Source organism: Carex rostrata, chromosome 13, assembly GCF_964058835.1.
Source record: "Carex rostrata chromosome 13, lpCarRost1.2, whole genome shotgun sequence".
Lineage (NCBI taxonomy): Eukaryota > Viridiplantae > Streptophyta > Magnoliopsida > Poales > Cyperaceae > Carex > Carex rostrata.
In genome coordinates, this window is record NC_135930.1 from 5,283,344 (window position 1) to 5,297,884 (window position 14,541).

The following is a 14,541-nucleotide window of genomic DNA, read 5'->3' on the forward strand; positions in this document are numbered from 1 at the left end:
GTCAAGTTGTATTCATAAATGTGTTGGAATACATGTGTCAAGTTGTATTCATAAATTCAGAGAATATGTGTTATTTTCACAATACAAATTTGTTTACCCAATTTTAATTTCTTGACAATATGTTAATAATTTCAGATAAATAATTTGTGGGAAATAGTACCATGTCAAGTAGGAGATAGATTTCTTAGTATGCTTCCATCATGGCATGCATATGAGCGTGCTTCTGAGTATTTCATCTTCACCCATGGCATAGAACAAGTTTACACCAATGTCAATTTTCTCAAGGTATAAAAATGATTTCACAATTTTAATATCTATGAATTAATTTTGGTATGCATTTTTTTTTTTAAAAAAAATGACATTTTGTTTTTGTTTTTGTTTGGTTGTTAATTCCTAGCGAGATTTGAAGCAGTACCAACCCCAGTATATCATTTCCGTGCCACTAGTATATGAAACACTTTACAAGTTGGTATTAATTAAATTCCATCAAATGTTACTTCTCTTTTATTTTTTCTCTTGAATAAAGCTATCAGTTAGTATGTATTCTCATTATGCGCAGGTCAATCCAAAAACAAATCTCAGCTAGTTCAACCGCTCCAAAGTTAGTTGCACTTATGCTAATTAACATAAGCTTGCTTTATACAGAGGCTAGGAGAATTTACGAGGTTTGTAAATATTTATTTTGTTTTCAAGTTCTTTCGATCATGCATGACCATATAACTAGTGTCTGACTTCTTCTCTCTCTCTCTCATTTTCTTTTCTATCGTTCTGGAAATAATTACATAGGGTAAAGCACTTTCTAAGAATCCAAAGCAACCTCCGTTGTTTATTTGCATTCTCGATTGGTTGAGGGCACGATTTGTAGCTGCCATTCTTTTTCCTTTGCATATTCTCGCAAAAAAGCTGCTCTACTCTAAAATTCACTCTGCAATTGGTATATCGAAGGTGTGCTCTTTTCATAATTCTTGGATATCACAGAGCTACGTTGACATATTTCATTCCTTGAAGGGCTTTTAAAAGATAGATACCCAAAGTACTGTACTTGAAATGTAGCATTTGAAAAATGATAATATATGTGAAACTTCTCTATCAAAACTGCAGGCTGGTAGTAGTGGAGGTGGAAGTCTACCTATGCATATTGATAAATTTTTTGAGGTTAAAACTCTAGATTAGCTGTTCATTGAGTATCTTTTATTTTTTCCTTTTATTTTGTTTATTTCTAGATTCATATTGTTGAACTTGAATCTGTTGTTTCAGGCAATTGGGGTCAAACTACAAAATGGGTATGGTTTGACAGAGACATCCCCTGTTGTTGCTATTAGAAGGCCTGATTGTAATGTAAAATATATATCTAAATTTCATTTTCATCCTTCACTAATAGTTTTTGAATCTGTTACAGATTATTAAAAATGGAGCAAAAAAGAATTTTCTGAAAGTTGCTTCAGTTGAACTTCATCATATTAATATGACATTTTGTTAATTTGTGAAGGTTCCAGGCACAGTGGGGCATCCGATAAAGCACACAGAAATCAAGATTGTGGATATGGAAACAGGTCAATTGGTCCCAAATGGGTCGACCGGTATTGTCAAGATTAGAGGGCCACAGGTCATGAAAGGCTATTACAAGGTACAAAATCTAACGGTCATCTTACATTGAATTTTGCAAATATATGATCAGATCTTATAACAAAACTGTTGATTGCGGAAATCCTTTTCTGAAACAGAATAAATCTTCCACAGAAGCAGCACTAGACAGGGATGGCTGGTTCAACAGTGGAGATATAGGATGGATTGCTCCACAACATGACATTGGTCGGAGCCGCCATTGTGGAGGCATGCTTGTTCTAGAAGGCCGTGCCAAGGATACCATTGTTCTCACCACAGGTTATCCCAAAATGAAATTATAAATTAACTCCTATTCCTTAATGCATGCCTTGGTACAATAATGTACATCGCATTTTCATACTAAAAGCATGCTGGGAACAATTCATCTATCTTTGAGAGGTTGTAAAGTATACCCATGCAAAGTGCAAAAAAATATCATGGGCACCTTAAAATATCTGAACAATGTTGAAATATCACATATACTCGTGCAAAGTAGAAGATATCACGAAAACCTCAACAAACATGGGTATCTAGCTAGTATGTCATGCAAAACTACCCCATGTAATCATTAATTACTCCCCTCATCTAAAAGATTTGAATATAACATTTTCAGCTTACCTTTTACCTCTACATAAATAGGGATTTATATTATGTTATCCATATAATGTCTCTATAATATTCTAGGTGAAAATGTCGAACCAACAGAGATAGAGAAAGCAGCCATGCGAAGTACTCTGATCCATCAAATAATTGTCATTGGCCAGGTACACTTTTTATGAAGAAAAAAGCCCAAAAACAATAAGTTTCATAATTGATCGTTCTCCACATACATGTCACTAGTCTCATAGAATAAAATATGGTTGCCATAATTATTGCAGAGTTGTAATTTTACAATTGTCATGTTAAATCCATGCGGGAAAGAAAAAGAGACTGACTATGTTCTGCTTGACAAACTCAAAATATTGTTATTAAATTCATCTCTAGGACCAACGGCGTCTTGGTGCAATCATTGTGCCGAATAAAGATGAAGTCATATCAGTTTTGCATGAGAAAAAGGAGGAACTAACCAAAGAAAAAATGCGAAATCTTTTATATGACGAAGTCAGAACTTGGTATCTTTCTGCAAATTCCATTATATATTTTGATTTTAGGAAAGAAATCATTCTATAAAGTATAAACACTTTTTATTGTACAATTGTAGGACTGCTGGTTGTGCTTTTCAAATTGGCCCAATATTATTTGTAGATGAACCTTTGACGGTAAGTACGTCTTAGTGTCTTACATACCTCTCTCTCTCTCTCTCTCTCTCTTTGTTTTTTTTCAATTTCCATTGGTGAATTGGAAGATTTTGTTGATCAGATCATATTAATTATTTTATCACCAACTTTCGTAAATTTCAGGTGGATAATGGTTTGATGACACCAACCATGAAAATTAGGAGAGACAAAGTGACTGCCAAATATATCAATGAAATTGCTAACTTGTATAAATAAAGGAATTTTGATTTGATCTTATGTTGTTTTTCTTTAGCATACAACCAGTACTAGAAGTAGTTGTTGTAGATAAAACTTGCTCAAACATGCATAGTAGTTGTTGAAGATTAATATTGTTAGCATATCCCATTCCTTCACTCTTTCTCTGCACAGTTACGGAAATAGCTTAAAATGGAAATATAATTAGTGAAAGTTATCCACATCTATAGCCTTAATTTTAACGGCTTTTGTGTACAGTTTATATATAGCAGCAATGTATACAGTGCATAATATAACAATTATCAATATATTCAAAATTAAATTTATTATGGTATCATAGCGGTGAGGAAACAAAATTCACGTTCTCCGTTGATCAAGTTGCTAAAAAACAGTTAACATGGCTTAACAGCCCTCTCCGACTAATACTGATGATGAATCACCGGTAAACGCAAGTGGTGATCTCAACTCATCAACCAAATTCATAACAATTCTACTAAATGGAGAAAATTATCAAGCATGGGCAAGGTCAGCCTACATCTCTTGTATACAGAGGAAAGGTAGGCTATACATGTAAATGGTGAGATCCAATCCCCCTAAAGAACAAACCGGTACCAAATACAAAGAATGGGAAATGCAAGATAAATTGGTACTGTCTTTAATTGTTGCATAATTCACTTGAACCACCAGTTTATAATATGTATATATACTCTGAAAATGCAAAATAACTATGGGATTCATAAAAGAAATATTTGGTTAATAAAAATAATTACTCACACATATTCAAATTGAAGCAAGAAATAAATAAATCAAATCACACAAAAAGGCGAATCTTTGATAGACATAGCTGGTCAATTGAAAAGAAATTGGGATGAACTCAATATTTACCAGCCTCCAACTGTTGTAGTTTGGTCCCTGTATCAATCCATACTTGCTGATTTACTAGCAAGTGTCAAATTTAATGTTTTTAGTGCATTGCACTATACCAGTGGCTTTGCCTAGTGCTTAGCTGCTGAGTTTGGACTTGGTACCATACCAGAGGTCAGTCTAGGGTGCTTGTGCATGGACAGAGATCTAATTTGAGGTTTGAACATATTTTAGTAGCTCTAAACTACTGCTTTAGTACCAGAAATAAAGAGAAGAAGATCAACAAGCTGTCAGAGCTTGAAAATTTTGTAAGCAAGGCCAAGTTTTTAATTAATGTTATATTTAGACTTGTGATATCCAACTGATAAATTAAATCAAAGTTATGAAGAGTTATGACATCACTTCATAAATATATCAAATGTCTTATTTTTTGGCATACAAGAAAACTTTTTCTTCACAAAATTATTTAAATCAAAATATTAAATCTCTAAAAAAAAAAAATAGTGAACTGCCCAGCCCCCAGGTGGTTTGGTATCTAGCGGACCGCTGGCTTGGCGGTCTGCTAGAGGATCTGCTAGAGGACAATGGAAGGCTTCTAGATGCATAGTATTTACCTCGATGGTCTGAAAGATTTCCGCAATCAACAGTTTTGTTATTAGTTCTGATCATATATTGCCAAATTCAATGTAAGATGACCGTTAGATTTTGTACCTTGTAATAGCTTTTCATGACCTGCGGCCCTCTAATCTTGACAATACTGGTCGACCCATTTGGGACCAATTGACCTGTTTCCATATCCACAATCTTGATTTCAGTGTGCTTTATCGGATGCCCCACTGTGTCTGGAACCTTCACAAATTAACAACATGTCATACTAATTAATATGATGAAGTTCAACTGAAACAACTTTCAGAAAATTCTTTTTTGCTCCATTTTTAACAATCTGTAACAGATTCAAAAAACACTAGTGAAGGGTGAAAATGAAATTTAGATATATATTTTACATTACAATCAGGCCTTCTAATAGCAACAACAGGGGAGAGGTCTCTGTTAAACCATACCCATTTTGTATTTTGACCCCAATTGCCTGAAACAACAACAGATTCAAGTTCAACAATGTGATTCTAGAAATAAACAAAATAAAACAAACAAGAAAAGATACTCAATGAAAAGCTAATCAAGAGTTTCAACCTCAAAAAAATTATCAATATGAATAGGTAAACTTCCACCTCCACTCCTACCAGCCTGCATTTTTGATAGAGAAATTTTACATATATTATCATTTTTCAAATGCTAGATTTCAAGTACAGTACTTTGGGTATCTATCGTAAAAGATATATACATCTAAAAGCTCTTCAAGGCTTGTAGACGTACTAACTTTCAATTGGCAGTATTTTATTTGTAGAAAACTACACTGAAACCTTATTTTGTGTTCTGCTCTACCAGCTCAGTACCTGGATCCTTTACAATTGAACAAAACTTTGTCCGGAATTCAGATCCAATGCAGTAACCGACCGTGTAAAATGAGATCTGAGTCATCTGTTTTATTCTGGCATGAATCGCAAAGTGAATCTCTCTATATTCCCAATAAACATGGAAGTGATTTCGGCTAGCTGGGAATTTTCCATGCAGTCCAGTACTGTTGGGAAGCAAATCTTCCTACAGGATCGCAGGGTCCTGCGATTTCAATGTCAACCCTTCATTTATTACAATGTGCAAATCTTTAAAATAGATAGTTTTTGTGCACGAATCTCAAAATATATAAACAGTTGAGATTAGAATTGCAGGGATCCTGTAATCCTATAGGATCGCTGATATTTTTAGTAATATGAGACAGTAGAGAAATTGAGGAAAATATATTTCATATATTGATTTGTTTGTACAGTGGGCATTATATAGCCAAAGGAAGAAAAGAGCTGTTGGAAAATAAACGGTAACTTTCTATAAAAGGAAAAGAGTGAGTCTATGGTACTATGCATATCACGGGTTGTTACCGTGCTACGGCTCTATATTAGAGTTTTCAAATCCTAACGGTCGATCTGAACCGTTCATCTTGTTCTCCATATTAATATGTGTTTGGAGACCAAATTTTACATTTTTTGAAAATTTTTTACTATTTTTTTTAGATATTTAGAAAATCACTTGATCTGAAAATTCTGGATCATCCAAAAACAATGATTTTCAATAAATCTAAAAAAATAGTAAAAAAATTTCAAAAAATGTAAAATTTGGTCTCCAAACACATATTAATATGGAGAACAAGATGAACGGTTCGGATCGACCGTTAGGATTTGAAAACTCGAATATAGAGCCGTAGCACGGTAACAAATCGTAATATGCATAGTACCATAGACTCACTCAAAGGAAAAAGGTTGAGTAACTGTATATACTAATTTAGTTGCTCCCTTTATTTCCTTAACTTAGCCTATGATGAACTATACCCAAAGAGGGTCCTCTGAGGCTAATACGAATCTCTAATCCTATTTATTTTTAACACTCCCCCTCAAGTTAGGCGTGTAAATATCAATTAACCCTAACTTGCCTACATTTTGTTGAAATGGTTTTGGATCTAAACCCTTTGTAAAGATATCTGCTAGTTGGTCTCCACTTCTTACAAACGGAGTCTCAATTTCTTTCGATTGAATCTTCTCTCTAATGAAATGGCAATCAACCTCGATGTGTTTAGTTCTCTCATGAAACACTGGGTTAGATGCTATATGCCGTGTGTTACGTTACAAAATTTTTACAATTAAATTCAAATGAATTAAAAGCAAGACTCAAGTTAATTGTGCTAACAAAATGGAAGTTAAAACCTTAATTTAGGTTCCTCTAATTAAGTTAAGTGTGAATCGAAACCGCGTCGAAATTTTGAGAATTTGAGACTTTACAGGCTCACTGCGTCCGCATTGGTGGTGACTGCGGGTGACTGACCCGCACTGACTTCTGTTTTCCTTAAAATTGCCTTTGAAATTTCTGTGAGTGCGGGTGAGGCCACCCGCACTCATGAAATTTCTGTGTTGAAATGAAATTCCTGAAATTGGCTAAGTACTGAGTGCGGGTGAGGCCACCCGCACTGCGGGTGGGTGCGTCCGCATTACGCTCTGACTTTTTCTGAAATTCTGTCGAAAATTTTCTAAGTTCTGACTGCGGGTGAAGTGACCCACACTGCGGGTGAAGCCACCCGCACTGCGGGTGATTTCTGTGTTAAAATTCATTTATGAAAACTGACTAAGTGCTGAGTGCGGGTGAAGCCACCCGCATTGCGGGTGATTTCTGTGTTAAATTTCATCTCTGAAAAATGACTAAGTGCCGAGTGCGGGTGAAGCCACCCGCACTGCGGATGAGTGCGTCCGCACTCAGGGTAATTTTAACCCTAAAACTCAAATCCAACTTCTCTCTCTCTCCCACTTCATTCTTTTCCCCATTTTCAAGTGATTTTTGGCCAAGAGAGAAGAAAAAGAGCGTGTGAGATTCCGTTCCTTTCAAACCCTCGATTGTTGCGAGAAATCGACTTTGGAACCGAGTAAGCTGCCGAGGATCTCTCCCAGCTCTCCTATTTGGTATTTCTTTCTCTTTCTATTTCTCTCGAAAAACTCAGATTTTCTCGATTTCTCAGATTTCCGTTTTAAACTCGAGATTTATGTTCGAATTGCTCGAGGACTAGTTCCTCTACACTCCTTGCTTGTTTATTTTCAATCTTTTTCCCGATTCCCTTCCGATTTGTGGATTTTGATTTCTTGGGTTTCGTGCCAAAACCCAAACCGAGTATAATCGTGAATTGACTAGTTTAATCCAACTGATTAGACTTATAATTGGTAAGGTTACCTCCTGATCTTGAATTTCTAGAACATTTAACGACTGATTTGAGATTTGACCAAATTAGGGTTTAACCAAACGGTAAATCGAACTGTTACGAGAACCAAAATAGAGAATTGGTACCTAAATTGTTACCAAATGGAGAGTTTGTATGGTCCAGAGGACCTAGATGAGATTATGTGCGGTTTTAAAGGATTTTGGTAAGAAATAATGAACCGAACGAATTGACACCAAAAGCATAGAAATTGATTAAAGAAGGTATAAGCCCTAGAAGTAACTCGAGTAAACCTCTCGATCGTGAACCAATGTTAAACCTAGTATACGTGTAATATAGGTGTAGGCTCGGTCGAGCAAGACGTTGCGAGGCATTTCGAGACGCCTGAACCATAATTTAAGCGGTACGTTCGTCGTATTCAGGTGCGGGATTCTTGGACTTGTTTGATACTTTATTTTCAGGAATTAAACTGTGTATTCGTTTGTCATGTTGAATATCATTGATTGCATCATTGAATTGTGTAAAGCATTTGCATAGCCCAATCAAATTAAACTCGAATTGATGTGACTTGAGTGCTTTGCATGCTGGTATGGTTGTAGGTTGTGTCGATCTATTATGATCTGATTTGATTGAAAGTCACCACGATTTGGATATGTATGTGAATGAATTTACGAAGTTAAGCACTTGGATCCAATAAATTTGCCAAGTCGGGCTGTATGCTGACTTGGATTCCCAGGATCCTAATGGCCTTAGGTGAACGGCCCTCAATGTTTCCCAGTATCGGTTGGGACGAGGGAGGGTGATTATGTTATGATGTGTGAATTGGAATCGTGGGTGACTAGTGTGTAACGTCTCTGGCTCGGTGGCATTCTCCTACGTGTTAATGCATTTGGACGGTCAATTGAATATGACGAATATTGGAAACGATTCTAAAAAGGATTTTCTTTATGTGACTTGAACCAGACCTTAATAACTGTTAAGCCAAGCGATTGCAGATGGGTGTCAGATAAAGGGTCCAGCTCGGTTGGCCATCTGTAGGTGTCAGTAACCCTACAGATGTGGGTTTGATAAAGGGTCCAGCTCGAAAGAACATCTGTAATTGCTACAAGCCCTAATGAATTGAGTTAAGCCAAAATATCTGTTGTGTTTGAAATTCATCTTGGAAATTCCGTAAACTGTGATTCATCTGATTAATTGTTGTCGAGCATTGGCATTCTGTTATTTATGAATATATATCTGTTTGAACTGTTTTGGTTTGGGTTTCATTGTTGAATATAGAGTTTGATTGCAAGTCCAATAATCTAAACTGTGACAAATTTCGCACTGGGAATTTATTCTCACCCCCACCATTCGGGTTATATTACAGGTACTGGTGCGACTGATTCTGGAGAGGCACGCGAGTAGTAGGCCCTAGTAGTTTACCATTACATGACCTTAGATTCGTTTTGTTGTATAGATTTAGGGTAGGCCTCATGGTTAGTATTCGGATGAGATACTTTGTTGTATTATTTACTGTCCAGACTGTGTACTCTGATTTTATACTATAAACTTGGTTTTATATTTAATTGTTTGGATTGAATTGTTAATTGCCTTGTAAGCATACACGGTGTTGTATGCTTACGGCGGGGGACTGTTACGACCCGTGGCCGCGGGGTGTGACACTGTGCCGATTGATTGTCGCAAAACATTTACATTGACAATTGAATTTGAATTCCAAAATCTGAAAGGAGTTGCTTAATCCATGTTAACTCACTTGCGGTAGATGCCATGGCACGATATTCCGCTTCGGCGCTTGATCGTGCCACGACATTTTGTTTCTTGCTTTTTCATGTGACTAAATTTCCGCCTACAAAGGTGCAAAAGCCGAAAGCCGGTTGTCGATTTTCTATCGAAGATTCCAGCTCAATCTGCATTGGAATAGCCACACACTTCATTAGAATTATTGCATTTCATAAAAATTCCCTTGCCGGGGTTCCTTTTAAAAATTTTAATATTCTATTAACGGATTGTTAATGGCGTCAAGATAATTGTTTGGTTCTTGTTCTTTCTCAATTCAAGTCAAAAACACTCTATGATTGGAAGAGATGCTACCATATGAAATAAAATCTTGTATAGGATATTGTACCTTATAAGTTATAAAATCCCTTAGCCTTGTTGAAGGATTCTTTGTCCTAACCGACCTTCTCAATGGTGTTTCTTCTATGTTTTGATCTTCTTCATTTGAGGAAATTTCTTCTATTTTCTCCTCATTTTCACTTTCATTTTCATTTTCGGTTGTAATTCCAATTTCTATGGATTGGATTGGGGTAATATGATCTCTTTGAAAGACCCTCTAATAGGCTCTTCATGAATTTTTTCTTTGTAATATGGCTCATTTTCTAAGAAGGTTACATCTCTTGAAATGTATAATTTTTTGTTCTTAGGGTCATAGCATTTATATCCCTTTTTTTGTGATGAATAACCCAAAAAATAGCCTTAATTGAGGTATAATCCAACTTGTCTTGTTTATTATTCTTGTGTACATAACATGTACAACCAAAAATTTTCAAATGCTCAATATTGATATTGAGTTTTCTTTGATAAAGAATTTCTAATGGGCTTTTGTATTCTAAATTAACACTTGGCAATCTATTTATCAAATATGTAGCGGTGAGAACGACATCCGACCAATAAGTTTTTGAAACATTATTTTGAAATAAAAGTACTCGAGTTATTTCAAGTAAATGCCTATTTTTTCTCTCAAAAACACTATTTTGTTGAGGTGTATAGACACATGTTGTTTGATGTAGAATTCTTTTTTCTTTAAAAAAATGTGAGAAATTTTGATTTACAAATTCTGTTCCATTATCGGATCTAAAAATTTTAATTTTTGCCTCATATTGATTTTCTATGAAGTAATAAAAATTTAGGAATTGTGAGAACACTTCACTTTTATCTTTTAATAAATATAACCAAGTTGTTTTAGAGAAATCATCAATAAATATAACAAAATATTTGTATCCATTAAAAGAGTTAATTGGGGCGGGTCCCCACACATCCGAGTGAACTAAATCAAACGGTTTTTTACTTTTACAACTTGATAATTTGAAAGGTAATCTAGTATGCTTTCCTAGCTTACAAGTTTCACAACTACTATTATCTATTTTTGAAAAATTAAAAACGCTCTTTAAAATCTTGTCAGAAGGATGTCCAATTCTTCTATGCCAAAGTATGCTTAAATCTTCATTTTTGGTAGTATTGAGATTGAATTTTTCTTCATTCAAATAATAAAGCCCATTTTCTAGAAATCCTTCACCAATCATAATCTTGGTTATTCGATCCTGAAAAATCACATTTTTTGTCAAAAAAAATGAGTTTACAATTCAACTCATTTGTGATTTTACTAATGGATAATAAATTAGATGAGCAATTTTTTAAATACAAGACATTTGAAATTATTTTTTAGAAAATAATTATTGAGCCTTCTCCAATGATTTCCATTTTATCACCGTTTGCCACAGTGACAATTTTTTTTGTTTCGTATTTTCTAAAAGAGGTTAATAAACTTCTATTTCCGGTCATATGATCAGTGGCACCCGAATCCAATATCCATCTAGAATTATTTGAAAAACAAGATAAATTTGTAATACAAATCATACCAGATGTCTTCTGATTTTCCTGTTTTTGGTCTAGCATCACGGTAAGTTGTTGGAGAAGCTGCCGCACAGGATCCAGCGAATTGGTTGATGAGGAGGCCCCAACATTCATTTTAACGGACAGCTCTGATTGAGTCTGATGCCCTTCTTCTCTTCCATCCGCCAAAAGGCCCCTTTTCTCATTTTCGCTCTGTCTCGTTCCCAGCCGCCTCTCTCTCCCTTTCGATCACTGGCTCCGCCTTTCTTCTGCCATTTGGGTCGGAGGTGACGATGGAAGAACCAGCACTGGTCCTTGCGATGCCCCTCTCTCCTACAGTGATTGCATTTGACACCGGCTTGGTCTCCTCTCACCTTCGTCCTGTAGCTAGGGTTAGGCCTCGCCATGGCTGCGAATGCTTTTGTTTCTAAATTTTCGAGAGGTTGTGCCACCATGATAGTTCTTCTTGTCTCTTCCCTGTCTATCATGGCTGCCACCTCGTCTGGGGTTGGTAATTCGGCAAGCAACAATATCTGGGATCTCACGGCCTCATAGGTGGAATCGAGACTTGCTAAGAACTGAAAAATATCATATTGTTCTTCTCGCTTTTGGATTTCAGCAAGGTCAGTGGTGGGGGGCCGATATATCCTAAGTTCATCTTTCTTCTTTTGAAGGTAACCGTATAATTCCATTGTTGGTTGCCCTTGTTTCTGTTTTGCTTGTTGGTAATCTCTTTGGATTTGGTAAATATGTGAGTAATTTTTTCTATGGCCATACAATTGTTCAGCTCTTTGCCATATCTCTAATGCGGTATTTTTATAAGAAAGTAAGTCAAATACCTTTGGTTCCATTGTTGTAAGTAACCAGGTGATAACGGTATGATCGCTTACATTCCATCTTGTTAATGCTCTTTTTTCTGGATCAGTTGGGGGATCTGACTGTTTGGGAGCCTTGTTCTCAGGATTGATATGGTCACTCTTTTCTCGGTCGCTTAAGGCAAAGGTGACTTGTCTTGCCCACACGTGGTAGTTTCTCCCATTCAGCATTACCTCTGTGAGTTTTTCGTGATTTTGTGACATCGTGATTTTTCTGTTGCAGCTGCTAGTGCTGTTGCTGATTTGATTTACAGCTGCTTGTGCTGTTGCTGATTTTTCTCTCTTGAGTCGAGATTTTTAATCCTGCTCTGATACCATGATATTTTTAGTAATATGAGACAGTAGAGAAATTGAGGGAAATATATTTCATATATTGATTTGTTTGTACAGTGGGTATTATATAGCCAAAGGAAGAAAAGAGCTGTTGGAAAATAAACGGTAACTTTCTATAAAAAGAAAAAAGGTTGAGTAACTTTATATACTAATTTAGTTGCTCCCTTTATTTCTTCAACTTAGCCTATGATGAACTATACCCAAAGAGGGTCCTCTGAGGCTAATACGAATCTCTAATCCTATTTATTTTTAACAATCGCAGCAGATTTATTTCCGTACCGTTGAGGATACTGGTGACTCCTTTCTCCGATATGTACAGTGGTGTCCCTGGTACAGTAGCCAGACGCAGTTCGCATAAACCCAAAAGGCTAAATATATGCTTCATAAATGCAGAAAATTTGTACTAGACAAAATAATTAATTACTATGTCTGAGAATATACAAAAATATAGTCATAATGGAATTAATAAATGAAACAACTAGTGATCTTTAAATAAGCAGAGGGAGCACGATATCAAATCATCTATAGTATTACTCCGCCCACTCTCCCTCTCTAGTAAATTAGTAAACATCTTTTAAGCATTCAATTAATTATTTGCTTCTATTTCTTTACTTAGTAAATTATATTATTCTAAGAAACTTGAACAAAATGCCCCCAAAAGAGTAACTGTCATCTCCACTCTCTCTTTATTAGATAATGCGTACGTAATAAATAGTATATAAAGACTATATATTTGTGTAGGTATACTTCTCCATATATTAGTCATCGACATATAGTCCATAGAGATCTTCCTTTTGCTCAAACATGGCCTATTACAAGCAAATTCAAGCGTTGCTTTTCATATGCCTCTCTCTTTTGTACAATAATCGCATTGAAGGAACGAAATTTGTAGAAATTGTTAACGAACAAGCTGAAGCTAAGGTATGTAGTACTTATTTTGGATATGTTATTCGGAAAACTGAGTTGTACAAAATTGACACATTTAGATTAATATAACTTTTTTTCATAGGAAGGAAGATCTATTGAAGCCCCACGCTCGGGAATTATTTGGAATTTGTTTTCCGATGTTTCTATTGAGCAGTCATCAGATTATCACGTACATGTAATTACTTCAAAAAACATAAGATTTTAAATTCACGTATATGTGATTTACATCGTTAAAATTATATCAAGTTTTATGTGTTGGTTTTCTAAGCATGCTGGCTTCCTTACTCCAAGCCCCATGCTCCTGGGTACACGAGCTAGAATATCTGTCTGGGGCATACCGAATGTCAATTACAATTCAGAAAGTGCGGTTTTCATAGCTGTTTTGAATGAAAATGGAAGGCGATATTCTATGGTTGCTGGATTTCATGTACGTATTTAATTCTCCCTAATTTTCAATAGCATATGCTCTTTTTTTTTTCTACTATCAGAGAATTCTAAATGATTTTCCAAAAATATATTAGTGATTTGACTCAGAATTTTATTTCCACAGTATATTAATTATATGATTTCTATATGCAGAGATTGATTTAATAAATTAGAGCATCTTATTTACTGGTTCCTCAATGCTTGTTTTCTTAACAAATTAAGAAAAAAGAAATAAGAAAATCCATTTAATCCTATTCTAATTAAGTTTCTAACTAAAAGGCTTCATTCTATGAGGCACACCAAAATTGATCATGTGTAAGTACGATAAAGTGTCTTTTGCATGTAACTCGTTTAATGTTTGATTTTGTATATATGATTTATATATTAATAATATTAAAATTTATAATGAATCACAGGTATATCCAAAATTATATTCTGGTAGCACAAATTTGCGATTTTTTGCTGGATGGACTGTACGTATACACATGAAAACTATACTGTGTATTTCAAATATAATATATTACAAAACACTATGCATAGCAACATACTAATTGTTATTTATATAGACAGGAAATAATGGTAAGATGTGCTTTAGCCCCCTGTGCCAAGGATTTAT

At 35.2% G+C, this 14,541-nt stretch overlaps 2 protein-coding genes and 1 long non-coding RNA gene across 3 annotated transcripts in view; 1 reads left to right on the plus strand and 2 right to left on the minus strand.

Moving 5' to 3' along the window:
• AAE16 (AMP-dependent synthetase and ligase family protein) overlaps positions 1–3,119 on the plus strand; it is a 41,695-nt gene extending 38,576 nt beyond the window's left edge. The window contains exons 7-18 of the mRNA XM_078313513.1: positions 136–285; positions 398–465; positions 560–665; positions 787–945; positions 1,102–1,155; positions 1,258–1,338; positions 1,490–1,627; positions 1,725–1,884; positions 2,290–2,369; positions 2,590–2,717; positions 2,807–2,864; positions 3,006–3,119. Of these exons, the coding sequence (XP_078169639.1) occupies positions 136–285; positions 398–465; positions 560–665; positions 787–945; positions 1,102–1,155; positions 1,258–1,338; positions 1,490–1,627; positions 1,725–1,884; positions 2,290–2,369; positions 2,590–2,717; positions 2,807–2,864; positions 3,006–3,098 (1,275 nt within the window). The 3' untranslated portion in view covers positions 3,099–3,119. The remainder of the gene's footprint in view (positions 1–135; positions 286–397; positions 466–559; positions 666–786; positions 946–1,101; positions 1,156–1,257; positions 1,339–1,489; positions 1,628–1,724; positions 1,885–2,289; positions 2,370–2,589; positions 2,718–2,806; positions 2,865–3,005) is intronic.
• Positions 3,120–10,737: 7,618 nt separating this feature from the next.
• Positions 10,738–11,483, minus strand: LOC144564646 (uncharacterized). Its single transcript, XR_013514686.1, has 2 exons — positions 11,391–11,483; positions 10,738–11,072 (listed from the first exon to the last, which is right to left on the minus strand). It is a non-coding gene; the product is annotated as an uncharacterized LOC144564646 (long non-coding RNA).
• A 12-nt stretch (positions 11,484–11,495) lies between these two features.
• On the minus strand, positions 11,496–12,443 carry LOC144563864 (uncharacterized). The gene has a single exon (XM_078313331.1). It carries the CDS (start codon positions 12,441–12,443, stop codon positions 11,496–11,498), a length of 948 nt encoding a protein of 315 aa, XP_078169457.1.
• Positions 12,444–14,541: the final 2,098 nt, after the last annotated feature.